The 27,532-nt window shown below is 44.1% G+C and overlaps 1 protein-coding gene and 1 long non-coding RNA gene across 6 annotated transcripts in view; both read left to right on the forward strand.

Moving 5' to 3' along the window:
- The first annotated feature begins 3,875 nt into the window (after window positions 1-3,875).
- LOC148002787 (uncharacterized) lies at window positions 3,876-10,182 on the forward strand. The gene is made up of 3 exons (XR_015631480.1): window positions 3,876-3,982; window positions 4,095-4,214; window positions 9,292-10,182. It is a non-coding gene; the product is annotated as an uncharacterized LOC148002787 (long non-coding RNA).
- A 2,284-nt stretch (window positions 10,183-12,466) lies between these two features.
- Meiob (meiosis specific with OB-fold) overlaps window positions 12,467-27,532 on the forward strand; it is a 31,365-nt gene continuing 16,299 nt past the window's right edge. For 2 of the 5 annotated variants that reach the window (XR_015631003.1, XR_015631004.1), the window contains exons 1-5: window positions 12,467-12,603; window positions 18,427-18,504; window positions 20,461-20,518; window positions 22,743-22,874; window positions 24,363-24,435. Coding sequence is in view for 2 of the 5 variants with exons in the window: in XM_087574262.1 (XP_087430388.1) it covers window positions 18,436-18,504; window positions 20,461-20,518; window positions 22,743-22,874; window positions 24,363-24,435 (332 nt within the window). In the remaining 3 variants the exon portion in view is untranslated. 5 annotated transcript variants of the gene reach the window in all.

Raw genomic sequence — 27,532 nt, forward strand, 5'->3', positions numbered from 1 at the left:
CCCTACTTTTAGTAAGGGCTCTCGAGTGCTACAACACAACCCTTTCTAGCCCACTGTCCAAAGGTAGGGGAGAAAAGATGCAAACAGGACAAGGGGATGTGGACCTGTTTAGAAGTAGTTCTTTGGGGGTGATTCCAATCTCCACTTGTGAGGATACCAGCAGTCCAGTTCACTAGGGTCAGGATACCAAACAGGAATCAGCAGCTGTGGCTTGGTCCAGTAGAAACCGCCAGGCATCCGCTGATTCGGCAGGATTGAACAGGACCAGCCAGGATGCCAGGAGAAGTTCTCTGCTGGGCCTCGCTCAGAGAAGTGAAGATCAGCAATGCCTGGAGATCCAAGAAGTGTTGCAAGGCTAGCTATGCAAGCATACCGTCACTGTTGAGTCCTACTTGTACTCTGTCCAAACATCACGTGTCCTCTCACAGCAAAATACCACAGGAGTCTGCATCATATGACAAATCCACTTCATACCTCTCTAGTGGGAGTTGTCTGTTTTTCTTTCCCCTTTGACATGGGTCTTAGATAATCCATCTTGGCCTCCTGCTAGATAAGTGACCAAGGAGGATCTTGGACTCTGGATCCTTTCCACCTTCTCCCAAGTGCTGGATTTATAAACACGTAACACTGTATCCAGCTTAGGTTTTTTTTTTTTTTTCTGTTTTTCGGAGCTGGGAACCGAACCCAGGGTCTTGCGCTTGCTAGGCAAGCACTCTACCGCTGAGCTAAATCCCCAACCCTTGGTTTCTTTTTTTTTTTTTTAAGATTTATTTATTTATTATATATAAGTACACTGTAGCTATCTCCAAACACACCAGAAGTGGGCATCAGATCTCATTACAGATGGTTGTGAGCCACCATGTGGTTGCTGGGGATTGAACTTGGGACCTCTGGAAGAGCAGTCAGTGCTCTCAACCACTGAGCCATCTCTCCAACCCAGTTTGTGTTTTTCTAATGATGAGGCCTATGTGGGTGTGGAGAGGTTTAACAGTCCTTAGGGAAGTGGAAACTTAAGGGTTCTTTGGGAAGTCCTTTGGATGGTGTTTGCTGGGGCAACCATGTGAAGGAACGTTTAGCTGAAGTGGACACAGGCGAAAGGCTAAGGCAGACTCGGGTAGGAACATTCGGATGAAGCAGACACAGGACAAAGGATGTTCTGCTAAAGCAAGCACATGAAAGGATGCGTGATGTGCATGTATCGGTCAGCCTTACATTGGGTACCTGAGCTGCGTTTGTCGGGACTCCATAGAGAAAAATGCACCGGAAAACTTCCAGTGGTGTGCTGTTGTTTCTCATCACTTCCTCAGACTCGGACTGATTGGCAGAGTGAAGCCAGATGAGACAGATGCACGTGCTGAGGTAAGGCCCATGGAGGACACGAGATGCTTGGAGGGTGTATAAAAAGGAAGGACAGTGAAGGGGGTAGGTTATAGAGCTTGCTGTAAAAGGCTTGTTGGTCTCTCGGCTTTGCTTTGGTGAGAGCGGCACCAAGGAGAACTTCTCCTGGTGCTCCTGATGGTCTCTCCTGCTGATTCATGTTGAGGCTGAAGCCTGGCTGTCTCTGCTAGGTAGCGCCACCACTGCTGATTCCTGTTTGCTATCCAGAGATTGCCGGGGTGAAGTGTTTACGAGTGGATCGAGCTGCTGCTGCTAACCTGTGAACTGAACTGCCGATTTCCAGACAACACAGATGGGAGTTGATCCAAAGAGCCTTTCTAAACAGGTCCACCCCCCCCCATCCTTTCTTTTCCACTCCTCTAGTGGGTGGTGGGCTACAAGGGAGGTTAAAGAGTCTAAGAACCATCATTAAAAACAGGATTTGGAGGGGCTGGGGATTTAGCTCAGTGGTAGAGCACTTACCTAGGAAGCGCAAGGCCCTGGGTTCGGTCCCCAGCTCTGAAAAAAAAGAACCAAAAAACCAAAAAAACAAAAAAACAAAAAAAAAAACCAGGATTTGGAAAAAATTAGACTTACATCTTGGTAAAATGTTACGGGTGATTTTTTTTTTTTTTTTTTTTTAGGTTCTTTTTTTTCGGAGCTGGGGACCGAACCCAGGGCCTTGCGCTTCCTAGGTAAGCGCTCTACCACTGAGCTAAATCCCCAGCCCCAATTTTTGAAAATCCTAGCTTTTTCTTGATACCTTTGCCTGAGCTCCCTCAACCTGACCAATTCCAATGTGGACTGAAGACCAGCAGATCTCCAGGAGTCTTCTAGGCCTTTAGGTCCACTGGGACGGTGCACACAGCTTCACGACCGAGAAGCTACTGGAGTCTTGGCTTCTCCATTGTGAGACAGACATTGCTGGACAACCTGGACGGCATCCTGTGACCCAACCTAACAATTCTTCCTTTAATAACACACCCACTCGATCAGTTCTGATCTTTTTCTTTTTCTTTTTTCTTTTTTCTTTTTTTTCGGAGCTGGGGACCGAACCCAGGGCCTTGCGCTTGCTAGGCAAGCGCTCTACCACTGAGCTAAATCCCCAACCCCCCAGTTCTGATCTTTTAAAGAGCCCAGGCCATAGCCACCACTAATAAAAACTTTCTGCTTTTTTTGTTTGTTTCATTTTATTTTGTTTTTGAGACTGGGTCTTACTCTGTAATCCCTGGCTGATCTAGCACTTGCTTTAAAGATCAGGCTAGCCTCAAATTCCCAGAGATGCACCTATGACTGTCTCCCAAGTGGTGGGATTAACAGTGTGTTCCACTACACCCTGTTCACCGTTCTGGATTTTTAAAAAAAAAGATTTATTTATTTATTACATGTAAGTACACTGTAGCTGTCCTCAGACACACCAGAAGAGGGCATCGGAACCCATTACAGATGGTTGTGAGCCACTATGTGGTTACTGGAATTTGAACTCAGGACCTCTGGAAGAGCAGTCGGTGCTCTAAACTGCTGAGCCATCTCTCCAGCCCTGTTCTGGATTTTTAAATTGTTAATTATTTTAGGTAAAGTCTTGGTATCCCAGGATGGTCTTGGATAACCTTGAACTTCTAATCTGGCTTCTAATTTTTACCTTCTAAGGGCTGAGATTACAGTTACGTGCCAGTATGCCCCAGTTTTATGTAGTGCCGGGGACTGAATTTGGGGTTTTGTGTATGCTAAGCAAGAACTCTACCAACTGAGCTACAACCCCAGTCCAACTTTCTGTTTTGTTGTTGTTGTTTGTTGGCTTGCTTTGTTTTGTTTTGAGACAGAGTTTCTCTGTGTAGCCCTGGCTGTCCTAGAAATTGGTCTGTAGACCAGGCTGTCCTCGAACTCAGAGATCTGCCTGCCTGGGCCTCCTGAGTGCTGGGATTAAAGGTGTCCACCACCACTGCTGCAGCTGCAGCTGCTATCACCACCACCACCACCACCACCACCACCACCACTGCCGCCCCCGCCACAGCCACCACCCAGCAACTTTCTACTTTTTTTTTTTCTTTATTTTTTGGAGCTGGGGACCGAACCCAGGGCCTTGCTCTTGCTAAGCAAGCGCTCTACCACTGAGCTAAATCCCCAACCCCTGCTTTCTACTTTTTAATAGACAACTGAGGACAAAATAAAGGAAAAAGGTAAAGAGAAAAATATGGCAATTTAAGATGTCAGAAAAAGGCTGGGCATGTTGAAATCACTCAGGGAAGGATCAGGAAAACAAGGCCAGCTTGGGTTGCACCCCAAGATTCCCCCTGCCCCCAAATAGGGTCAGGAAATCGATGCAAAAACAAAACAAAACAAAACAAGACAAAAAACAAACAAACAAACAAAAAACCCCAGAGAATTGGCTCTTGTCTCCTGAGTGGAAGTTAGGGACACTCACAGAATGTCACTCAGGCTGCGGGGCTTTGCGCCATCTCCACAGGGAAATGACAACCTCTTCCTAGGGGAAACTCATCCGCCCTCAGCCACGTTTCTCTGCCTCTTCTGTGTAATGGAATCTCTACTTAGTTTAGGGGAAAATGCCCTCTGAAAGACGGGACTGCTGAAGCCGGGTCAATAGGTATGGTGTCATGTGACATTTCAGGGACTCCAGCCACCGAATGTAGCTTTTCCTGTTTTTCCATCCATCGCATCTCAGAACACCAAGGATTCTGCTTATCTACGTTTTACAGGTCATGATCAGAGATGTTAAAAGGATCCGCTAAGATCATGTAGCAAACTAAAGACGAGAAAGCCAACGGCAGACCGCTTTCCAGCCCAGCTCTCATCGTGGCTCCCAGCATCCAAACACAGTGAGTGCCCCTTCCCCCTTGTGCTAAGAGGTCCAAAAATATTTGCAGTTTGTTGTGTTAATGTTGCCTGGAGAGACCCGAGCAAGCGTTCACTCGAGATAGGGCAGTAACAACAGACCAAGTAACGATTCCATCTAATTTCATCGTTGTGAGTCAGAGTTTGTTGGACAGCTTACAGGAGCGTGCATGAGGGGTCACTTACAGAAGTGTGGGTGAGGAGGTCACTTACAGGAGCAGGGGTGATCTCAGAACGGCTGTGTCATGGAAAAGTCCCACCCCAGCATGGGTAATAACCTCTCAAAAGCTTCCTAGAGTCTCTGCTTCTTTTAACCTCCCATCCTTCTCAAATCAAGATCATGCACAGCTGTGGCAGAATTACAGACAGCTGGGAGGGGTCGCAGAGGCTCAGTGAGGCTCCGATGGCCGAGGGCTCTCCCCGACTCCTACCAGGGGCTCAAGGGTGCGGGCAAGCATGGCTGTTCTGTGTCAAATGCCTAGAGGACAGCACCCCACGATGCAATTGTTAGCTGATTTGCCCAGCAGACTCAAGGCGCCACATGAACAACGGGGGGGTGCTGGTTCTGAGGTGAATGTGATTTCAAAAGCTCCGCTCTAGGAAGAGGGAGGTTGAATACAGAAGCAAGCACACACCCCATAATTCCCACGGGGTGTGCACTTTTGGACTAATTCTCATTCCGTTGAGTTTGCCCAAACCTTTCGTTTGACAGGTGAGGAAGATGAAGTTCAGAGTCCTAAGTGACACCGCTAATTATCAGCCAATCTGAGCTTTTGAACAGACGCAACCTGACTTTCACTTCCCACCATACACGGTGGATAGATCCTCCCAAGAAACCCCGTTTATTCCCACATTTCAGCACCTGTCGTCTAGAGAAGTTAAGACAAAGGGGTCCCGATGACTACACACTGGATTCAGCACATTGAGAAGTAATCTGTTTGCTCTTCTCAGCAGTAGTTTAAAGATCGAACGAGTCTTTTGTGCTTGGCAGCTCCCCTCACTTTGGTCACTTTTTGCCAAGGATATGAGGTATGCAGATAGTTTCTCAGGATCCCAGGTAGTCCCTGAAGGGCCTGGCAAACATGGCACTGACAGATGTCCCCTTTTACCTTTCTCCCCCTTGCTAAAGAACATTAGACTACAGTCCTAACGCTCGCCCTCGGGGTCCATTTCCTTATTTGGCCATTGACTCATTCCTGAGACAAAACATCAAGGTCCAACAATCAGAATTCATTATTTGGCTAGCATATCCAATCAGGGCTTACCAACTCACCATAACACAGACTCCCTCCTTTTCCTTAAAAACCCACTCTTGCAAAAAACAAACAAACAAAAAAACCCAAAACAATCCCCAAAGTCAACCAACAAACAACAACAACAACAAACAAACAAGCTCGATTGCTTGCTGCGAATTGTTGTCTCCCCTTTGGGGATTTGGTGTCTGGTGTGTTCTGTACTGACCCAAGGGGCCATCCTCTTGTGCAGTTTCCTGGCATTTGTTTTCTTTATTAAGGTCCTAGGGATGGAGCCCTGGGTTTTGTGCATGGCACACAGTAGCGTCACCACTGGGCTTTATACCCCAGACTGCAAACATGTTTATTTTACCTGAAGTCGTTTTGGACTCCCAGATCAAACTGAGTCGGAGCTGTCATTCGTCACGATACAGTGACTTCATTCAAGACAGCACTTCTAAATGCTCCCTAGAGGACCTGAGTCATGACTACCATGTAATGCACAGCACAGTGGTACCTGTCCTCATGCTGTTTATGCCTCTTGAAGGAGGACTCGGTTTGAGAAGTCCCTTCCTTTTTCTCAAACTTAAACAACTTTGTTGGGTCTCCTCCCAGAAACATTTGGAGCTCGTGAAACAGTTCAGAGAGTAAAGGGGCTTGCTGCCAAGCCTCACGACCTGAGTTCTGTCCCAAGCATGCCCATGGCAGAAGAAGAAAACCAATTCTGGTGAGCTGTCTCATGATATCCACACAGATGCCATGGTGACTGTATATATATACAGAGCAGACAGACAGACAGACACACAGACAGACACATACACACACAGAGAGACAGACACACAGACACACAGAGACACACACAGAGACACACACAGACAGACACACAAAGACAGACAGACAGAGAGAGATTCCATGGTGACTATATATACAGACCAGACCAGACCGACCAACAGAGACAGACAGACAGACGGACGGACAGACAGACAGACAGACAGACAGACACACACACACACACACACACACACACACACACACACACACACAGACGCCCACATAGAAAAATTAAGCGAGTTCCCTTTTTCAGGACCTTTATTTACTTCTGTATGTGTAGATGTTTTGCCTGCATGTTTCTGTTCCTCATATGTGTGCCTGTGGAGGTCAGAAGAAGGCACGGGAGACACTGGGACTAGAGTTCCAGTGTGAATAGTTATGTGTGTGTCAGTTAAGTACTACTTACTAACTTCTGAGATATCTCTCCAAATTCACTTTTATTCACACATCTAGCCTCCAAGTTCACTTACACACACACACACACACACACACACACACACACACACACACACACACACACACAGACGCCCACATAGAAAAATTAAGCGAGTTCCCTTTTTCAGGACCTTTATTTACTTCTGTATGTGTAGATGTTTTGCCTGCATGTTTCTGTTCCTCATATGTGTGCCTGTGGAGGTCAGAAGAAGGCACGGGAGACACTGGGACTAGAGTTCCAGTGTGAATAGTTATGTGTGTGCCAGTTAAGTACTACTTACTAACTTCTGAGATATCTCTCCAAATTCACTTTTATTCACACATCTAGCCTCCAAGTTCACTTACACACACACACACACACACACACACACACACACGCACATACACACATGCACATACACACATGCACACGGAGGTCCGTAGATACTAAAGTATTCCAAACCTGGTGCCTATTTGCTTTATTTTCTTTTTTTTCTTCTTTTTTATTTATTTAATTTATTTTATGTATATGAGTACACTGTAGCTGTCTTCAGACACACCAGAAGAGGGCATCGGATCTCTTTACAGATGGTTGTGAGCCACCATGTGGTTGCTGGGAATTGAACTCAGGACCTCTGGAAGAGCAGTCAGTGCTCTTAACCACTGAGCCATCTCTCCAGCCCGCTTTATTTTCTTTTAAAACAATTTAAAATTTTTATTTCTGTATGTGACTGTATGACACGTGTGTGTTAGGTTGGATTATTAGTATCATCATCATCCTCATCGTCGTCGTCATCCTCCCTCCTCTCCCTCCTCCTCCTCTTCCTCCTCTTCCTCCTCTTCCTCCTCCTCCTCATCATCATCTGTCTCTCTGTGTAGCCCTGTCCTGGATCTCAGGCTGGCCTGGAACCTCCAGAGATCTGCCTGTCTCTGCTCCTGAGTGCTAGGATCAAAGGTGTGAACCACTATGTCTGGCTTGCTTTTATCTACAGGTATTTGGATTTGGGTATGGGGTCGGGATCCTCTTCTTCCTTCACAGCCCTGAATCTTGACTTGGCAGTTTGTATAACTTTTATTCTTTCTCTTTTCTTACTTGAAGACAGGAGCTAATGCTGCCCAGATAACGCACCGCTCAAACTAGATGACACACCCGTGCTTGCTTGGCTGGTTTCTGCCAAGTTGACACAAGCTACGGTCATCCTTCAGCTGAGACCTAGTGGGATGGAAACTCCCTGGCATCTATGAGAAAATGCCATAAGATTGACTCGTGGGCCAGGCTGCAGGGCATTTTCTTGACAGCCGATTGATATGGAAGCGTTTCTCTCTCTGGGGGTGGAAGAGAGCAAACTGGGCAAGCCAGGAAGAGCAGGCCATGCTCCGCTTCAGTTCCAGACCAGGTTCTGGCCCTGACTTCCTTTGACCATAGAAATGCGATGTCACAGTGTAAGTCACAAAACCCTTTTCTCTCCAAGCTGCATTTGGTCATGGTGCTCATCACAGAAACAGAGAGCAAATTAAGAGAGCACCCAGGATGACTTTGAACTACAGATCCTCTCACCCCCGAATCCCGATGCTGTGATTACGGGCTTACGGAATTTTCTAGAATGTCCTTGGGTCCTTTATTCTCATGTTGCTACCTTGTTCCACAGGAACTCCCTTCCTTCTTTTTTTTTTAATTTTTATTTATCTAATGTATATTACAGATGGTTGTGAGCCACCATGTGGTTGCTGGGATTTGAATTCAGGACCTCTGGAAGAGCAATCAGTGCTTTATTTTTTCTTTTTTTCGGAGCTGGGGACCGAACCCAGGGCCTTGTGCTTGCTAGGCAAGCGCTCTACCACTGAGCTAAATCCCCAACCCTCCCCCCTTTAAAAAAAAAAAGATTTATTAGCTGTCTTCAGACACACCAGAAGAGGGCATCAGATCTCATTACAGATGGTTGTGAGCCACCATGTAGTGGCTGGGATTTGAACTCAGAACCTCTGGAAGAGCAATCAGTGCTCTTAACCACTGAGCCATCTCTCCAGCCCACTCCCTTCCTTCTTAAGACAGCCTTGAATCCATCGTCTGCGAGTGTCCTTTTCATTCTCTCTGTAGCTCTTAAATTGCTTCAATTTACCTCTGAACTTGATCTCTGTATCTGGTTCTCACAAGCTCCTTGACAGGTTACATTGTCCCTTTTCTCAAAGATTTGTAAAGCTTTATAAAAAACTATCTGTGTCAACACATCTATAATCAAATTAAAGTTGACCAGTCCCAGGGCTGGAAAGATGGCTCGGTGGTTAAGAGCACTGGGTCCTCTTCCAGAGGTCCTGAGTTCAATTCCCAGCAACCACATGGTGGCTCACAACCATCTGTGGTAGGATCTGATGCCCTCTTCTGGCATGCAGCTGTACACGGAGAGAGCACTCATACATAAAATAAATAAAATATATCTTTTTTAAAAAAGTTGGCTAATCTCTAGTAGGCGTGAGGTAATTATGCCACCAGTAGTTGAGCTATTATAATCGCAGCTCTTGTCTCACGATCTCCTCAGCCACTTACTTATCACCCACAATTCCCGCTTCTTTCTCTCTCCTCCAGCCAAGCAAGATGCCCAAAGGAAAGAAGGCCCAGGGGAAGAAAGTGGTCCCGGCCCCTGCCATGGTCAAGAAACAGGAGGCCAAAAAGGCGGTCAGTTCTTTGAGAAAAGGCCCAAGAACTTCGGCATTGGGTAGGACACCCAGCCCAAAAGAGATCTCACATGTTTGTTCAAATGGCCCCCCTACATCAGGCTGCAGCAGCAAAGATCCATCCTCTATAAGCGACTCATACAGTACCTCCTGCTATCAGTCAGTTTCCCCAGGCCCTGGAGAGGCAAACAGCGACTCAGTTGCTTAAGCTTGTCCACAAGTACAGGCCAGAGACAAAGCAGGAGAAGAAGCTGGCCCGCACTGAGAAGAAAGCTGCTGGCAAAGGGGACGTCCCAACTAAGAGATCACCTGTCCTTAGGTCAAAACAGTCACCACCTTGGTGGAGAAGAAGAAGGCTCAACTGGTGGTGATTGCCGGTGATGTAGACCCCATTGAGCTGGTGGTTTTCCTGCCTGCCCTGTGTCGAAGGATGGGAGTGCCCTACTGCATCATCAAGGGAAAGGCCAGACTGGACGCCTGGTCCACAGGAAGACGTGCACCACTGTTGCCTTCACACAGCTCAACTCGGAAGACAAGGGTGCTCTGGATAGGCTGGTGGAAGCTATTAGGACCAATTATAATGACAGATATGGCGAGATCTGCCGCCACTGGGGAGGCAACGTCCTGGGTCCTAAGTCTGTGGCTCGCATTGCCAAGCTGGAAAAGGCGAAGGCTAGAGAACTCGCCATTAAACTGGGTTAAATGTACACTTAAGTTTTCTGTACATAAATATAATTACAAAATTAAAAAAATAATTGCAGCTCTTGCAGATATGGGATCAATATTAAAGTTTTTGTAATTACAAGGTTGTCTTGTAATTCATTAAATACCTGTTCACTTTTTTCCTACTGATTAGTATGTGTAAAGTTTATTACACGTCTGTACACACACAGACACACAGACACACACACACACATATTATATTTCCCCATCTCCCTTCGGTGACAAGCTCCTTGATGGTTTGACAGCTGTTGTGCTCTAGGGAGGTGGTGACAGAGCCACCCACCATTTCTTCAGCCGGATATGCAGTCTATTTCAACTCTGACCTTTACTCACTCATTCCTGACTTCTACTGCAAGTGGCAAGCTCCAGGCTTTCCTTGTTCCTGTTTTTGCTCATGTACATCCAAAATATATTGACAGGCCAATCCTTTTGTAAAGAACAAGCCAATTACACAGAATTTCTGAACCAATATAGGAAAACAATTCTTTGTCCAAAAAAGATATCCCCATTTTTATTACTAATGTAAACAATGCCAGGATTCTGGGTTTGCATTTTGAAACATTGTATCTTAAGAAAAGCCTGTGGTATCCCCATGAAACAGATTCTGCTGACTTAATCTCATGCAGTTTTCAGCAAAGTTAATTTACTAAAATACCACAAAATGCAAGCAAAATTGTAAAATATTCTTTCATGGAGACTTCTTTTTTTCTTTTTTGGATATTTTCTTTATTTACTCTTGGAGACTTCTTAAAATGTATAAAGATTTCTTCATTTTAAAAATATTTTTCAAAAAATTGTCTTAAAATGCCAGTTTATTCTCTGGGGGAAAAAATCAAGATTTTATGTCCCTTTAAAGACAAAGACTTGGGCCAGCAAAATGGCTCAGCGGAGGAAGGAGCTTGTTGCCAAGCCTGATGACCTGAGTTCCAGCCCTGGGACTCAAGTGGTATAAAAGAGGAGACATGGTTCCTGCAAGTTGTCTTCTGATCTGTGACACACACACACACACACACACACACACACACACACACACACACACACACAAATTAAAAAGAAAGGAAATTGAAAAAAAAGAAAATGTTAAAAAGAAAGACAGAAAGAAGCTGTTGTGTGCAGACGATCCCAGCACTTAGTAGGTGGAAGAAGGGTCAGAAGTTCAAGATCATTCTAGGTTACGTGGTGAGTTTGAGGCCAGGCCAGGCTGCTTGGGATCCTGTCTCAAAATCAAAACAATACAGAAACAATAAAAAAGAGATACTTGAACAAATATCGGAATAACATTATTTATTTAGTGTGTATGTGTGTACGTTATTAGGTCAGCGGGTCTACATAGTGAGTTCCAGGACAGCCAGAACTACATAGCGAGACGTCTTGAGGTCCCTGCCCCCAAATAATATTATCTATTTTATACAATACTGCGGTATTTTCACATACTATTATTTTACATATTATTATATGCAGTACATGGTACCACCAGGGGTGACTCCCTTAATAATAGCACCTGACTATTTCCTCTTCCACAATCTTATAGGTTTTTTTATTCTTAAAAAAAAATTTTTTTTTTTTGGTTCTTTTTTTCGGAGCTGGGGACCGAACCCAGGGCCTTGCTCTTCCTAGGCAAGCGCTCTACCACTGAGCTAAATCCCAAACCCCTATTCTTAAAATTTTTATTGGATATTTTAAATTTACATTTCAAATGTTATTCCCTTTCCTGGTTCCCCGGACATAAGCCCCTTATCCCATCCTCCTCCCCTTCTTCTCTAAGGGTGTTCCCCTCCCCATCTCTCCCTTTCCACCCCTCCCACATTCCCCTACACTAGCGGTTCAACCTTGGCAGGACCAAGGGCTTCTCCTTCCATTGGTGCCCGACAAGGCCATCCTCTGCTACATATGCAGCTGGAGCCATGGGTCAGTCCATGTGTACTCTTTGGATGGTGGTTTAGTCCCGGGGAGCTCTGGTTGCCTATTAGGCAAGCGCTCTACCACTGAGCTAAATCCCCAACCCCTCAGTTCATTTTTCTGCTTTAAATTGGGAACATTTCCCTTAAGGTAATTTAGTGTCTGCACGGGGACAGCCTGAGACACTAGTCTGGATCCCAACCAGAGAACTGCTGCAAATGTCTAGCTCGCTTAGTGACTTCTCCCTTTCACTCGCACCTGTGCTTGGGCGCCGCTCCTGTCTTTGACTTGCCCTCCACCACCTAAGTCCGAACGAAGTCCTCCAGTTCCAGGAAAGGACTGCGTCTCTCCTGGAACTGTGAATTTCCAGTGAGACCTGCAAGCATAGGGGCGGAGTCAGGGCGCGGCCGGGGCGGGGTCAACAAGCGATGGAGGCGGAGTCAGTGAGTCGCGGAGGCGGGGCCAGTAAGCGGTGGGGCGGGGCCTCTTGCTAACGGTCGCCGACTCCAGGTGGTTCGCCAGCCCTGCTGTGGGAAGTCGTAGAGCGTGACCTGCGTCAGTTGGAACCCGGTGGATCACCTAGCTGGCCCGGAAGTATCCGGTGAGCTGCGACTCTGACTGCCTGCTGTGGCATCCATTCGACGGCGCGGGACCACGCCCCAGTTCTTAGGGCTTGTGCCTGAGCTGAGAGGAAACCCGCGCGGCATCGCACGCGCCGACGTCCCGAAGGTTCACAGCCGAGCGCGCTGCTCTCAGTCTGTCAGGTTCCTTCCAGTCAGGACTCATTCATTCGTGTCTCTCCTTCCCCGTCTCTTCTTCCTCGCCGGTTTACTTGTAGTCGGGTTCTACCCTGCCTGTCCCCTCCTGTCAGCTCCCTTCCAGACGGTCCATTTCCTGTCAAGCCTCTCGCTATCAGGGTCCCAGGATGTTAGTGTCCTAGGTCACCATGTCCCTCGAGGTCAGGTTCTATCCAGTCAGATGCCTCACATGGATGCTTTCTCTCCACGTCCTCACCCTGTCAGGTTCTCCAGGACAAGAATGAATCCGGTAGCAGGGTAGTGGTGATGCACACCTTTAATTCCAGCATATGCAAGACGGGAGGCAGAGGCAGGCAGATCTCTGAGTTCCAGACCAGCACGAGTTCCAGGGTAGCCAGAGCAACACAGAGAATCCCTGTTTTGAAAAAACAAAACAAAACAAAACAAAAAAAAACCCCCAAACAAATAAAATTGCAGAGACAGACAGGCCTTTTTAGTATTTTGTTTATTTTTTTGAGACAGGCTCTTTCTATGTAGTGCAGGTTATCTTTGAACTTGTGATTCTCCTGCCTCTGCCTTCTGTGTTTTGGATTATAAGCCAGCACCACTCCAAATATCAGAGGAAATGAAGAAAAATGATCTCTCTCTCCCTTTCTCCTTCTCTCCTTCTTACTTTTCCCTCTCTCTTTTTCTCTCCTCTTCCTTCCTTTTCATCTTCCCGGAACTGTCTGGCTCTTTCTTTCCTTTCAAATCCTTCCTTCCTCCCTCCCTTTCCTCTTGAGACAGGGTCTCAGGTAGCTCAGGGTGGCTTCAAAATTCACTGTGTAGTTGAGGTTAGCCTTGAACTCTTGATTCTTTTTTTTTTTTTTTTTTTGGTTCTTTTTTTCGGAGCTGGGGACCGAACCCAGGGCCTTGCGCTTCCTAGGTAAGCGCTCTACCACTGAGCTAAATCCCCAGCCCCGAACTCTTGATTCTTCTACCTCCACTTCCTAAATGCTGAGATCGCAGGGATATGTCACCATATCTAACTGGGAGAGAGGGTTTTAAGGAGGAAGGGAACCTGTCAGGTTCTCAAGGATAGGGACAGGATATGTATGTATATCATATAGGATTTTGGAGAAAATATATCAGGATAGAGTATTATGATATAGAATATATACTGAGTAAAACATATATATTCATATGCCTACATATTACTTTCCCTCACCCCATGTTCCACTGGTTTCCCTTACTCCTGCCTATAACACCCCCTGGTTATCACTGTTCTTTTCATCATCTCCAGGATTTTACCTTTTCCAGAATGACACTCAGAATAATTAAAATACATGTTAAAATACTGAGTAGGAATGGGAAGATGGCTCAATGAGTAAGAGCTTACTACAAAAGGATGCAGATATGATGAATTTGGATCCTAGCATACACATAAAAGTGGGGCATGGCTGGAGTTTGTGTCGGACATAAGAGATCACTGGTGCTTGCTAGCCTTCAGCCTGCCTGGCTTCAGTTTCAGTAAGAGGATCTGTTTCAAAGAAATAAGGCCATCTTATTGATCCCCCTACATTTTTCCCCTACATTTTTATGTTTAAAATTTTTATTCTTTTTAAAAGCAGTGGTAAATAGTACTACCATAGAAGGTTACTAACACTTTCATCTCTCTCCACACTGGGATTTTTTCCAATGTGGTGACCAGGAGGCCAACTTTCTAATGGATAAGTCAAGAGTGTTTGGAAGAAAGGAGACTGTTTTCTTACACTGAGAAAGGAATCCTAGTCTTATAAAACATTGTTACAAAACTTGTGGTCTGTAGTGAGAAGTCGCAAAGATACTCTTTATAGAAATAACATCATGGAGAAAACTTCCTTAGCATTAATCTGTAGAATAAAACAGAAAGTCATTCCCAAGTTCTCTGGAAGCTCCTTTTACCTAGAATAACAAGCTATAAACCATACTCGTGTCTATAACTTAAATGCTGTAAAGGTAGTATTAGGTATCAACTAGAATTCATATTTATCAAAAAAGTTAGCTGTAACCATATTATCCTCAAATCATAAACTGATTTTTGTTTAGGACTTCATTTAATTCAGTCTACATACTTAGTAGCAACTACGTGTGACACCCTGAAGTACCTCGCCCTGAAGTACCTCGCCCCGAAGTACCTAGCCCTGAAGTACCTAGCCCTGAAGTACCTAGCCCCGAAGTGCCTAGCCCTGAAGTGCCTAGCCCTGAAGTACCTAGCCCCGAAGTGCCTAGCCCCGAAGTACCTAGCCCCGAAGTGCCTAGCCCTGAAGTGCCTAGCCCTGAAGTGCCTAGCCCTTTGTGGTTACAACAGAGGAAGAGACAAGCTAGGCTCTGATCTTCTGAGGCAGCCTTCTACCGAGGAGACAGAAGCAGAGGATGTATAGCAGGAAGGGCCTCATCTTGGGACTAATGTAGAAGAGCCTGTCCTGGGAAGATTGGGAGGTGCTGTGACTGAGGAAAAAGGAAAGAGGGGGCTGCTTCTGCCAAACCCCACATATTCTCTGGTCTAGGGGAGTAAGGGCACTGGAGGGTGGTTGGAAGAGAAGTCGAGACAACAACTCATGTGAAGGAGACAAACAGATGGAGAGGTTCAAGAACAGAAACTGAATATTGGGCATATTGGGCTAGAGAGAGGCCTCAGTGGTTAAGATCACTTGCTGCTCCTGCAGATGACCTGGGTTCGATTCTCAGGGTGGTTCACAACCATCTATAACTCTAGGTCCAGGAGATCTGATACCTTCTGGTCTCTTTTGGCACCAGGCACACAAGTGTCACACAGACATAGGTGTAGCAAAACACCCATGAACATTTTTTTAAAAAAGTCGGCCATAGATAGCGTCACATACCTGAATTCCAGCATTCTAGAGGCTGAGGTTGCTGGGGTTGGGTAGTTAGGAGCAGTGAGATGGCTAAGTGGATTAAGATGCTTGCTGTAAAGCCTGATGACTGAGTTCAATCCCTCGGATCCACATGGTAGACGGAGAGAACTAACTCCCACCAGCTGTCCTATGACTTTCACATGCATGTCGACCCCCTAGTAAGAAAATAAGTATATTTTTTAAAAAAAATTCAAAGTCAGCCTGGGATATATGGCCAGAATTCGATGTATGTGTATTGGAGGGCGAGGGTTGATATCTCCAAGACTGGCCTTGAACTCCTCATTCCCTCACTTCTACTTCCCAAATATTGATATCAAAGGTACACACCATAATGATCCTACCAAGGGATAGAAATGTTCCCAACAATGAAGTGAAGGGGAATAGAGGACACCTAGCTTTCAGCCTGGAGGACAGTCATGACACTGAAAAGTGCAAGCAGTCCAGAAGGGCATTAACGTACTCGTGTGAGTGCCATGTGCACACATAAACATATTTGGACTCACCAGCATGATAAGTGCAGCAAAGCTCTAACTTACCCCTACCACTCCGGTCACAGTTCACTCGTTTACTCCAAGTGACTAAATTTCTCAGAATTTGATCGAGCCTCAAAATTAGAAAATCCCGAGCTTAAGAGCTGACCAACATTCTCAGATGACCTCTTAGCTAGACACCACCTCTGAGCTAGAAGCTTGCAGTGTTTCATTTTCATCAGGGTTAACAGAATCCTCTTCTTTCACACCAGAGTAGAAGGACCAAGCAATTCAACATTCTCTGAAGGAAAGAAAGAGGGACACAAGGGGTTTGGCAAGGTTATACCATTAAAGAACAGGAAGGTCCCAGAGAAACCGGCCAGGGCTAATGTAACTCAGATCAGACTGTGGTCACCCTGCTAGAGCTGGAGCCAGGCTCAGCTGCTCAGGGCAGCAATTTGGGAGACCTAGATAGAAGCGCAGTCAGAGATGTTTGCAGTATTCTGTCTCTTGTGGAGGCGTGGCCTCCTATCAGTCACCAGTGGCATTACCTTAACCTTAAACCAGCAGAGTTCCAGCACCATAACTTCTTCCCTCCACCTTCACTAAGGTTGCCTAGCTCAGTGGTCTGAGGCTGTCTAGTAAGATATCACTTCTGGCCCTATCCTTTCGTTGCTCCCCGTTAGGAGCCTGAGTGGGTTCAGGGAGAAGTTCTGGTGACTGTAGCTCTAGATCTTTTTTTTTTCTTTCTTTTCTTTTTTTTCCGGAGCTGGGGACCGAACCCAGGGCCTTGCGCTTGCTAGGCAAGTGCTCTACCACTGAGCTAAATCCCCAACCCCGTAGCTCTAGATCTTAATTTGATTCTTAACCCGAATCGCTTATTACACAACCCACACATTAATGAATAAGAAAACAAGTTATGGTGGTATCTTGTTTGATGGCTGTGACATGGCTTGGGGACATGGCACTAGAGTTTGAGGAAAGGAGGCAGTATAGCCAAGTGTGGAGACACATACCTTTAATCTCAGAGGCGGGAGGATCAGGAGTTCAGGACCAAAAGCATATCTAGCATTTTCAAGGCCAATGTGACTTAGCTGAGTCCCTGTCTCAAAAAGCCTGAAGGAGATTATAAAGTAGTAAGTAGAAGCTGATGATGAATTATATAATATTTTACCTTCAATGTTTAACTCTTTATTTTGTGTTAAATTTGTATTTCTCAAAACAGGTGGTAAAGCAAGTGATAACTTTTTTGGTGAACAAACTCTGATGTCATGAATATACTTTAGATAATAATATTGGGATCTGAAAGATCCCCCAAGTCATCAAACTCAGGAGATGCCATTTAGTTTGTATGTGGGTATTTTTACACATAGTTCACCCACTAAATAGTTTGTCTTTGCCAACCTAAAGTGTCTGGCATTTTATGGAATGATTTTTTAAAAGATTGATATATTGTTATGTATGTGTAGGTTTTGCCACACTTCTTGTGTGTGCCCAGTGCCTGTAGAGTCACCAAAGGGCATCAGATTTATAGATGGCTATGAACTGCCGCGCTGTACTTGTTGGGAACTCAGATTTATAGATGGCTATGAACTGCTGCGCTGTACTTGTTAGGAACTGAACTCAGGTCCTATGCAAGAGCTGCAAGTGTCCTGACTATTGAGCTATTTCTCAACCCCCAGAGCGCTCTGTGTGTGTGTGTGTGTGTGTGTGTGTGTGTGTGTGTAAGATGTTGTATGGGAGTGGGTGCATATGTGAAGTTCAAAGGCAATTTTTGAGGATCGGTTTTCTCCTTCTACCTTTTTTGAGGTAGGATTTCTCTTGTTTCTGCCTAGCTAAGTATTCTAGGGAAGTCTGGAACTTCTAGGTGGTTCTCCTATCTCAGGTTCCCATCTTACCCAGGACTGTTGGGGCTGCGGATGTGACCCACCACTTGTGACTTTCTTACATGGGTCCCAGAGATCTAACTTAGGCTAAAAGGCTTATGAATGTTTTCTCCAATGAATCTTCTCAGCACTTGGACCTATTTTCTTTTTTTGGTTCTTTTTTTCAGAGCTGGGGACCGAACCCAGGGCCTTGCGCTTCCTAGGCAAGCGCTCTACCACTGAGCTAAATCCCCAACCCCCTTGGACCTATTTTCTACAGGTTAAATCTGAATTAGTCATGTTTCACTGTTACAAAATTTTTCAAGAGATAATATCTAGTGCTTCCTTGGTTAATTTTAAGTTTTAGATTTAAAATTTTTGCTATTGGTTTTCAATATTTAATTTATACATACAAATTATATTTTCTAAAACAGATTTAAAGCATGGCTAAGTTCTTCGCACTGAAGAACTTCACTGCACTTTCAGATCTTCATCCAAATATGGCTAATCTGGTAGGTTTTCACAACTATTTTACTAATATTTAAGTATTTGCTTATGAAGCTTTATGTGGCAACATTACATTATATCTCCATTACTGATTTGCTGGGCACGTTGTCAGTGTTACAGCTTGGGTGGAAAGGTATCCTTGCAGTTAGGAACCAAGGAATATCACAAAGTCACATCTCATCTCACAACAAACTTCATACAAAGTATTTATTGTGTGGGGAAAACCCAAAAGGGTGGCCGCCTCTGTTCAGGAGAGTAGCAGAGAACTGGGCAGAACACAAGGTTTGTATAGGGTTTTTGGGGAGTGGAGACAGAACTTTCCAGGGTGATCTATAGTGGAGAGACTATTAACTGACCTTGGGACAATCTCAAGGATTGGTGAGGGGTGTGGGGGCAGTGCCTGGCCACTTTCCTGGCTTGAGGTGGGTGGTGCTGGGTTTGGCCATTAGAGCTCCTCAGGAGTGGGGCCTGGCCCCTCACTTGCCTCAAGGGGTCAGGTCTGGCCACTAGAGTGGTCTAGGGATGGAACCTGGTAGCCAGAGGTCTCCAGGGCAGGGCTTAGAACTGGAGTCTCTGCCACTCAACTTGTCGTGAATTGTCTTTTCAGTTACAAAATTTTAAAATTCTTTATTTATTTTTATGTGTATGGATGCTTTGCCTGTCTGTATGTGTGTGCAACATGTGAGTGCGTGGTATCTGCAGAGATCAGAAGAGAACATTGGATATTCTGGAACTGGAGTTACAGATGGCTGTAAAACACCATGTGGGCAAGGGGATTCTCTAGAAATACAGCCAGTGATCTTACCCACTGAGCCACCTCGACAGCCCCAATTAGAAAGTTTTATTCAAGCTTTCCGCTAGTATGTTCCTCAAAGTATTCAGTAAGATGTGCACACATATGGAGTTTTAAGTGTGTATGAGTGTGATAGGACGACCGACAGCTCAGCTGGAATGTGACCATTTAACGTTTGGATGTGTTTGACTGATGTTTGTTTTATGTGTTTGGGGACTTTTTGCCTGAATCTGTTCTGTGCACCACATGTGTGCAGTGCCTACGGGAGCCAGAAGAGGGGGTCAGATCCTCTGGAACTGGAGTTACACACAGTGGTTAGCTGCCATGTGGGTGCTGCATCGGTGTCTTCTGCAAGAGCAGCAATGCTCTGCATGGCTGAGCATCTCTCCAGCCCCCGACTGTGTTAAATGTCACAAACTATTGCAAGGTTGAAAACAGTTGCTAGGAATCTTCATTAATGTTTCCTCAGTTTCCTCTCAGAAAGATGCTTTTGTTTCTTGTTTGTTTTTCTAGGGTACTTTTATTTCTTAAAGCATTTTTTTTTTGGTTCTTTTTTTCGGAGCTGGGGACCGAACCCAGGGCCTTGCGCTTCCTAGGTAAGCGCTCTACCACTGAGCTAAATCCCCAGCCCCTTAAAGCATCTTTTTAATATTTACTTTTTTCTTTGGCGTTCACTGAAGAGAGCACTAGAACTTTTGAGATGCTAGTATCTCCAAGATTTAAAGTCTAGAACTTTAAGGTCTAAGCCTGTTGCAGTCTCCGCTGTTGCCAACACATTTGTATTAGGCAGCTAAGCCGCCTTATGTTAGAAAGCCCTGTGGAAAGGAAAGCTTTGAAGACTGTGGCAAGTTAACTTTCATTAGCCATGTGGTTTGGATGAGTTCTGTAAGGACTGACAGCTCCCTCTAGTGACAGGAAATAAAGTACAAACATTAAGTGAACGATCATATTTGTAATGGTAGTTAACTGTCTCATTACTTTGTACTATTCCTTAGAGAACTGAATATTTATGAAGATTGTTAGCTGTTTGTCTGGAATAAATGCATTTATATATTTCCTAGTCAAAAATGCTTTTTAAAGCTAGTAAAATATAACAAGTCCATGAAATTAAATTTACCATCTACATCTGTGTTTAATATTGGTCTTCTGTTACCCTTTTGTTTTTCAGAAAATAATCGGAATAGTTATTGGGAAAACAGATGTCAAAGGCTTTCCAGACAGAAAAAGCTGAGTTCTATTTAACTCTTTCTTAATTTTTTTATTAAGTATGGTTTATTACTGCAAATAAATACATCTAACTGACTAAAATTTCTAGTATGTTTAATACCTTAAGAGCAATGGCCAGGCCTTCTACATGTATGGTCATACTCAATTCAAGAGTGTATATATGAAGACATAGTATTTTCAATGATTTAATATGATATTCTCCAACTCTGTTTTAAAGGTTTTAACAAATAATTGAATTTATCAATTCATTAATTTTGTAGTTTCTTAAGATCAGATACAATAGTGTCTAAGAGTATGAGAGTATGAACTCGGAACTAAATTTACTGGCCTTAGTCACTAAGTGATCTAAAATTTCTCTCTCTCTTGTTTGAGACAGGGTTTCTCTGTGTGGCCTTGGCTGTCCTGGGACTTGCTTTGTAGACCAGGCTGGCCTCACATTCAGAGATCTGCTTGCCTCTGCCTCTTGAGTGCTGGGATTAAAGTTGTGCACCAACACTGCCTGGTTCTAAGATCTTTCTTACATGCACCTATGAAGAGGGAATCCAGCTGATACAAGAGTTAGATAATCCCCCCCCCCCATGGTCTTTCTATGTAGCTATGAGTGTCCAGGCTAGTCTCAAATTCAGAGATCTGCCTTCCTCTGCCTTCCAAGTACTAGATTAAAGGTGTGTGCCACTGTGCACAGCCAATCCAGATGCTACTAATGAGACCGGGTACGATGGACCTGTGAGTCAACTTCACATTGGGGAGAAGATGGCAGAAGGGACAGAACTGAGAGGGCAATGACCACATGGGTAACAGCGACAAGAACAACAAAAAGCAATTGGTCTTGGTGGCAAATATAACCCAGCTTGGAATGCAGCAGCAGAATTAGGTTTTATTTTATTTTTACATTTTTATTTATTTTATGTATATGAGTGCTTGTCTGTGTGTGCCTGGTCCCTACAGAGACCAGAATATGGTGTCAGATTCTTTGGAACTGGAGTTACAGAAGGTTGTGAGTCAGTATGTGGGTGCTGGGAACTGAACCCAGCGTATTGGATCCCTGTGAGCTGCTTGACGTGGGTGTTGAGGGCTGAGCTCTCACCTGTTGAGCTATCTCTGCAATCCCTCGTGTATTACTGTTCAGATTAACAAAAGCAACAGGAAAATTCCATTCTGGAAAAGAGTGTACTTGCTGACCTCTAGTGGTGCTTTAGTCACATACAAGTTACTTAGAAACAGCTATTTAGGTATGGATTATGACTTTGGTGAAAGCATTTCTTAACTTTGTTGGATCTCACCTATGAAATAATCAATACCCAATCAGGTTTCTGTGTGTATAATAATTGAAAAACAGGAAGTCTAACAGTTGGACAGACCTGAACGGCACTTTCTTTTGAATACACAGCTGTGGAGAGAAAAGGGCATAGTGAGACCTATAGTGAGATCTATAGTGAGATCTATAGTGAGACCTATAGTGAGACTATAGTGAGATCTAGAGTGAGATTATAGTGAGACTATAGTGAGATCTAGAGTGAGATTATAGTGAGATTATAGTGAGATCAATAGTGAGACTATAGTGAGATCTATAGTGAGATCTATAGTGAGACCTATAGTGAAATCTAGGTCCGTGGCTGTTCGTTACACTGTACTTGGAAATACATGGAAGCACAGTGCAGTGTACAATGTACATTAGGGAATAATTTAGTTGCTAGTAATCAAGAGGATCATCAAAGTCCAAGACTGGGCTGGAGAGATGGCTCAGTGGTTAAGAGCACTGGCTGCGGGGTTGGGGATTTAGCTCAGTGGTAGAGCGCTTGCCTAGCAAGCGGAAGGCCCTGGGTTCGGTCCCCAGCTTCCAAAAAAAAAAAAAAAAAAAAAAGCACTGGCTGCTCTTCCTGAGGTCCTGAGTTCAATTCCCTGAAACCACATGGTGGACCACAACCATCTGTAATGGAATCTGATGCCCTCTTCTGGTGTGTCTGACAGCTACAGTGTACTCACATATAATAAATAAATCTTAAAAAAAAGTAAAAAAAAAAAAAGTCCAAGACTAACCTGCTCTACTCTGTTTCAAAAACAAAGCAAAAATTAAAAAAGCAAAGCTAAAATAAAGCAGGGAAAATTTTTACCATGTGTTTAAGTATTTTATTATCATAATAATAATAACTGATTATTTGGTAAGTAATGATGTATTCAGCATCATATCCATTGGCATTTAAAAGTGTGGGTTTTCCTCAGATATCGGATCAGAAAGATACACCTTTAGTTTCACCATTCGTGACTCACCAAATCACTTTGTGAATGTGTCCTCCTGGGGCAGTGAAGACTACATCCGCTCGCTGTCTGACAACTTTAAGGTTGGTGAGTGTGGTAAGTAGGCATGGTGATTTTGTTTGTTTGATTTTCTTCAATCCCAGCACTTGGGAGACAGAGGTAGGTGGATCCCTATGAGCTTGAGGCCAGTCTAGTCCACATACTGAGTTTCAAGTCAGCCAGAGAAGTGAGACTCTGTCTCAAACAACAACAACAGCAACAACAACAGCAACAACAACAACAGCAGCAGCAGCAGCCAGTGGAGAGGCAGGGGAGGAGAGACAGTGATAGAGATAGAGACAGAGACAGACAGACAGACAGACAGACAGACAGACAGACAGAGACAGAGACAGAGACAGAATGAGACTTGCTAGGTCACTAACTCCCTTTGAACAAGTGGTAGTTCTCTTGCCTCAGCCTCCCAAGTGCTGAGATCACAGGAGGCCTGTCCTTCCATGCCCAGCAGCACTTAGACAATGTTCCTTCACAGTCTTACCCCTGTGATAAGCTGTGGCTGAGTACAGTCATAACAGAGTAGAACACCGTTATGCTGATGCTTATGAGAAAAAGCCAGCGTTGTCAGAATGGTGCAAGGCATGCCGCTTCCACAGGCTCCTGGGGCAGAGCGACTCCTATGAGATGCTTTGCCATCTTCTGTTTATTTCCTGTTCCAACTTGCCTAAGCCCATCATCATCGTTATAATCCTGTATCTTTCTGTAGACGTATATTAGGGTTAATAGTTATTTACACTGTGGCTTTAAGAGCAAGGTCTTGTTGGTTCTCACCCGTGAAGTGAGACCCATTTTTGAATGTTAAGGAAAGAGTAGTAGTATAAAGTATACAGCTTCACCACCAGATGACAACTCCAGCTTAGACAAGAAATAAGAGAGCATGTGCTGCAGTTCTCCTTTATGACAGGAAAAAGGAGGGAGGAAGGGAGTCAAACCATTCTTCTCCAATCCTGCAGTACCGCACACATTGCACATGTCAGATGACAGCACTCAACAGTATGTACTTAAGAGCTGTACCATGTATGTGCCAGGGATATGAATTGAATAATGTTGTCAATGTGAACTATGGAGACAGAAAACTGAAAAGTTGATTGGCCTAGTACAATTATAAATATTCCTTGAACGAATGCTAGAGCATTCAGTGTGTAGAGAGAAATTTAAGTATTAAAATATTATGGGTTGATGACTGTGAGGATAAATAAAGGATTGTTTGTGAAGTTAGATGTGGAGTAAAGGTCAGGTAAATATTTGTTTTATTGAAGGTCATGTTGTAACCAAATCAAATGTTGGATGAAAGAAAATCAATAAAGTAATATTAGAATAGGTCACATGTTGGGACTTACAATGCATTGCCCTGGAAATGCTCTGTGGGGCCAATTGATGACTGCATTCCAGGGTCCCTTTTCACACAGGGCCATGAAAAGATGCCTGGAGGATGGCACTGACAGAGTGAAGGTCATTGTCGTGCTTGCTTAACTCTGTTTAATCCTCTGGTGATTTTGTGATGCTACCATACTTTGCCCTCTGTTTTAGTGATAATTGAAAATCCCCTGATCCAAAGAAAGGAGACAGAAAGAGAAGAAAGGTTTAGCCCTGCAACTCCTAGGTAAATATCTGTCCACTCAGAGAACAAAAATCTTTGTGCTAGAATGATAATATTAATAATTTTATATCACATTGCAGAAAACTTTCAGAAGTTGCTCTATTTCAAATTTGAAAAATCTTGAATTCTTTCTTAGAATATTTATCTTTGGATTGGAGAGATGGCTCAGTGGATAAGAGCACTGACTGCTCTTCCAGAGGTCCTGAGTTCAATTCCCAGCAACAACATGGTGGCTCACAGCCATCTGTAATGGGATTTGATGCCCTTAAGCCTTAAAAAGAAAAAAAAAGAATATTTATCTTTTTTTTTTCTTTTTTCTTTTTTTCGGAGCTGGGGACCGAACCCAGGGCCTTCTGCTTGCTAGGCAAGCGCTCTACCACTGAGCTAAATCCCCAACCCCAAGAATATTTATCTTTAAGATAAATTACATAATCTATAATTTTATAATCACAAAAAACTAATTTTCTCTTGGTATCTATGTAGGATTAAATAAATATGTAGGCTACCAAAATCCATGGGTTCTCAAATCTCTTGTACACAGCTTAAAAACAACTTCCTCTATATCTGAAAACATTGCTACTTACACCTCCTAAAGTCCTGTAAGTGCAATTTGAGTAGTTTTACTGTTTTTTATTTGTATTGGTTACAGTGTTGTTGTTGTAAATATTTGATCTGTGATTAATTGGGTTTGTGGATGCAGAATCTTCAGATATGGAGTCTGGAAGCTTAGATTTGTAAAAACAAGACTCTAGTTAGAATAAAACTAAGCAGTTAGAGGGACTGGAGAGACGGCTCAGCAGTTAAAGCACCGACTGTCCTGGCAGAAGACCTGCGTCCAGTTCTAGCATTCATATTGCACCGCTAGCTCCAGGGAAGCTGATGCCCTCTTCTGGCCTCTGTGGACATCTCGGATACAAATGGCTTATACTTCCATAGATGAAAACACATACTGACAAAAATAAATCTTTAAAAAATCTCTAAACAAAGATAAACACAGGGAACACATATAAGATTGTATCCAGCGCTCAATCCACTCACGTGCCCGTTGTCTTAGGCCAGGTCCCCTGGAGGGAGAGCTTGAGGGGAAAATTCTTTGCAGTGGCCTATTGAGGGAGGGCTCTTAGGAAAACCCTGCAAGGATGGGGTTGGGGCCGAGCTGCTTCTGGAGCTCAGGAGAAAGCTCTGGAGTGTGGTCCCCTTGGAGCATGACCTTATGGGGAGAGTCAGAGGTTTTGTACCCTACATTATCGATAGCCTGTAGTCCATCCTTCATCAATGCTCCCAAATAAAACTGGGGTAGGGAGTGGGAGGAAGCCTCACTTCCAAGGAGATTCTGTCCAGGGCCACTTCTGTGCCAGCTGACTCCATGCTGGCCTATGAATGGCTCTAACTGAGTATGGCAGGCTCTTCTGACTTCTGTTTGTACTTATCTCCTGCAGCCACTGAGGACTTTCCTTTTCATCAACACCTAGTCTCACTCTGCACTGACATTCTGCTTCCTAGCCCCTCTGCCTGTCTGCTTGAATCTTTGATCCTTCAGGTTGAATGTTAACTCATGGACCCTCTCACCACTCAGCAGGACTTTCTTCCTACTCTAAGCGTTGTAATCCTGATCACATTCTGAGATGATTTGATTGTTTTTATAATTCCTGCTCACATATATGAGCTTATGTGATTAAGTGTATTTTGTATAATGTTCTCCCATGCTTAGATTAGAGTCAGGTAAATAATTGATTTTTAGTAAATATGTATGGGAGGTGGAGGGACATGTTTGGCAGACCCAACAAATGTGAAACCTCTTGGCATTTTCCAGAATATCTTGAATAATTAACTTTTAGGTTGAGTAACAGGAAACTGCTGACATTTAACAAATTTTCACCTAAAATAGCAATTTCATAGTCTAATAACCTGGTGCAGCTGGAATCCAGAATGGTGAAGGGAGAAGCAGAGGCATGTCTCAGTGATGCTCACTTCTCAGGGAGGAGTAGGAACAGGAAGTCTTTTAGCTGGAAAACAGTGTCCTGCTCTGTGGCTTAGGAAGACCAGGTGGACTGTGCTGTGAAGGATGAGTCCCAGAGGGATGAGTCAGGGACCAGGGCAAGGGTGATGCTGTGAATAACTAAGGCAAAGGAGGAAGGAGGGACTGGCCTAGAGCTCTGGGAGGGAGGCTTGTGAGAGCATTGGGTTCAGGGAAAAGGGAGCTCCTCACTGTTACACTCTAAGATTCTGAATCTGCTTCACATGTTAGCAATACAGAAATAAGCAAAATAGAGTTCTTGACTTCAGGCACTTAGGTAAAGCAATCAGGCTCATCAAAGAAATAACAGTGGTTAGAGAGTGGTGCTAATAACGTCTTCATGTGGGGCTAGAGAGACAGCTCAGTGGTTAAGGGAACTGGTTGCTCTTTCAGAAGACCTGAGTTCAGTTCCCAGATCCTGGTTTGGAGCTCACAGCCATGTACTTCTAGTTCCAGAGGGCCTCATACTCTTTTCTGAATTCTATGTGACTCACAGATAGGCAGGCAAAAAAGTATACACAAAATAAAATAAATAAATCTTTTAAAGAAAGAAACAATGGAATCTCAGTCTTTGAAAATCTAAAGTTTTAGAGAATTTTTATACCCTGTTTAAAAAAAGGAAACTACAGCTTGTTTCAGGCAGGAAACCACAACTAGTATGATTGGAACTCACAGAAAAAATTCTCAATACACATTTCGAATTAAAAGAACATTATTTCAATGAAGAACTATTTAAAGACAGATATAAAAATGCATTATTGAGAAAAATATATTATAGCGTTATTTGATGTTTTAAGAGTAAAAATATAGAGGCTGGAAGGATGGCTCAGCTCTTCCTGAGGCCCCAGGTTCAATTTCCAGCGCAGAGGGTGGCTCACCACCATCGGTGGCTCAGCCCCAAGGGATCTCTTGCTTCTTTTGGATTCTACAGGCACTGCATTCATACAGCACACAGGATAGACATGGAGATGAAGGCAAACCTTCATACACGTAGAATGAATATTGTATGCAATTTTAATATTAAAAATATAACTTTCAGACAGACAGAACTTAGGTGTGTGTATGTGTGTGTGCATGTGCGCG

This window comes from Rattus norvegicus, chromosome 10 (genome assembly GCF_021556685.1).
Source record: "Rattus norvegicus strain SHRSP/BbbUtx chromosome 10, alternate assembly SHRSP_T2T, whole genome shotgun sequence".
In the NCBI taxonomy this organism is placed as follows: domain Eukaryota; kingdom Metazoa; phylum Chordata; class Mammalia; order Rodentia; family Muridae; genus Rattus; species Rattus norvegicus.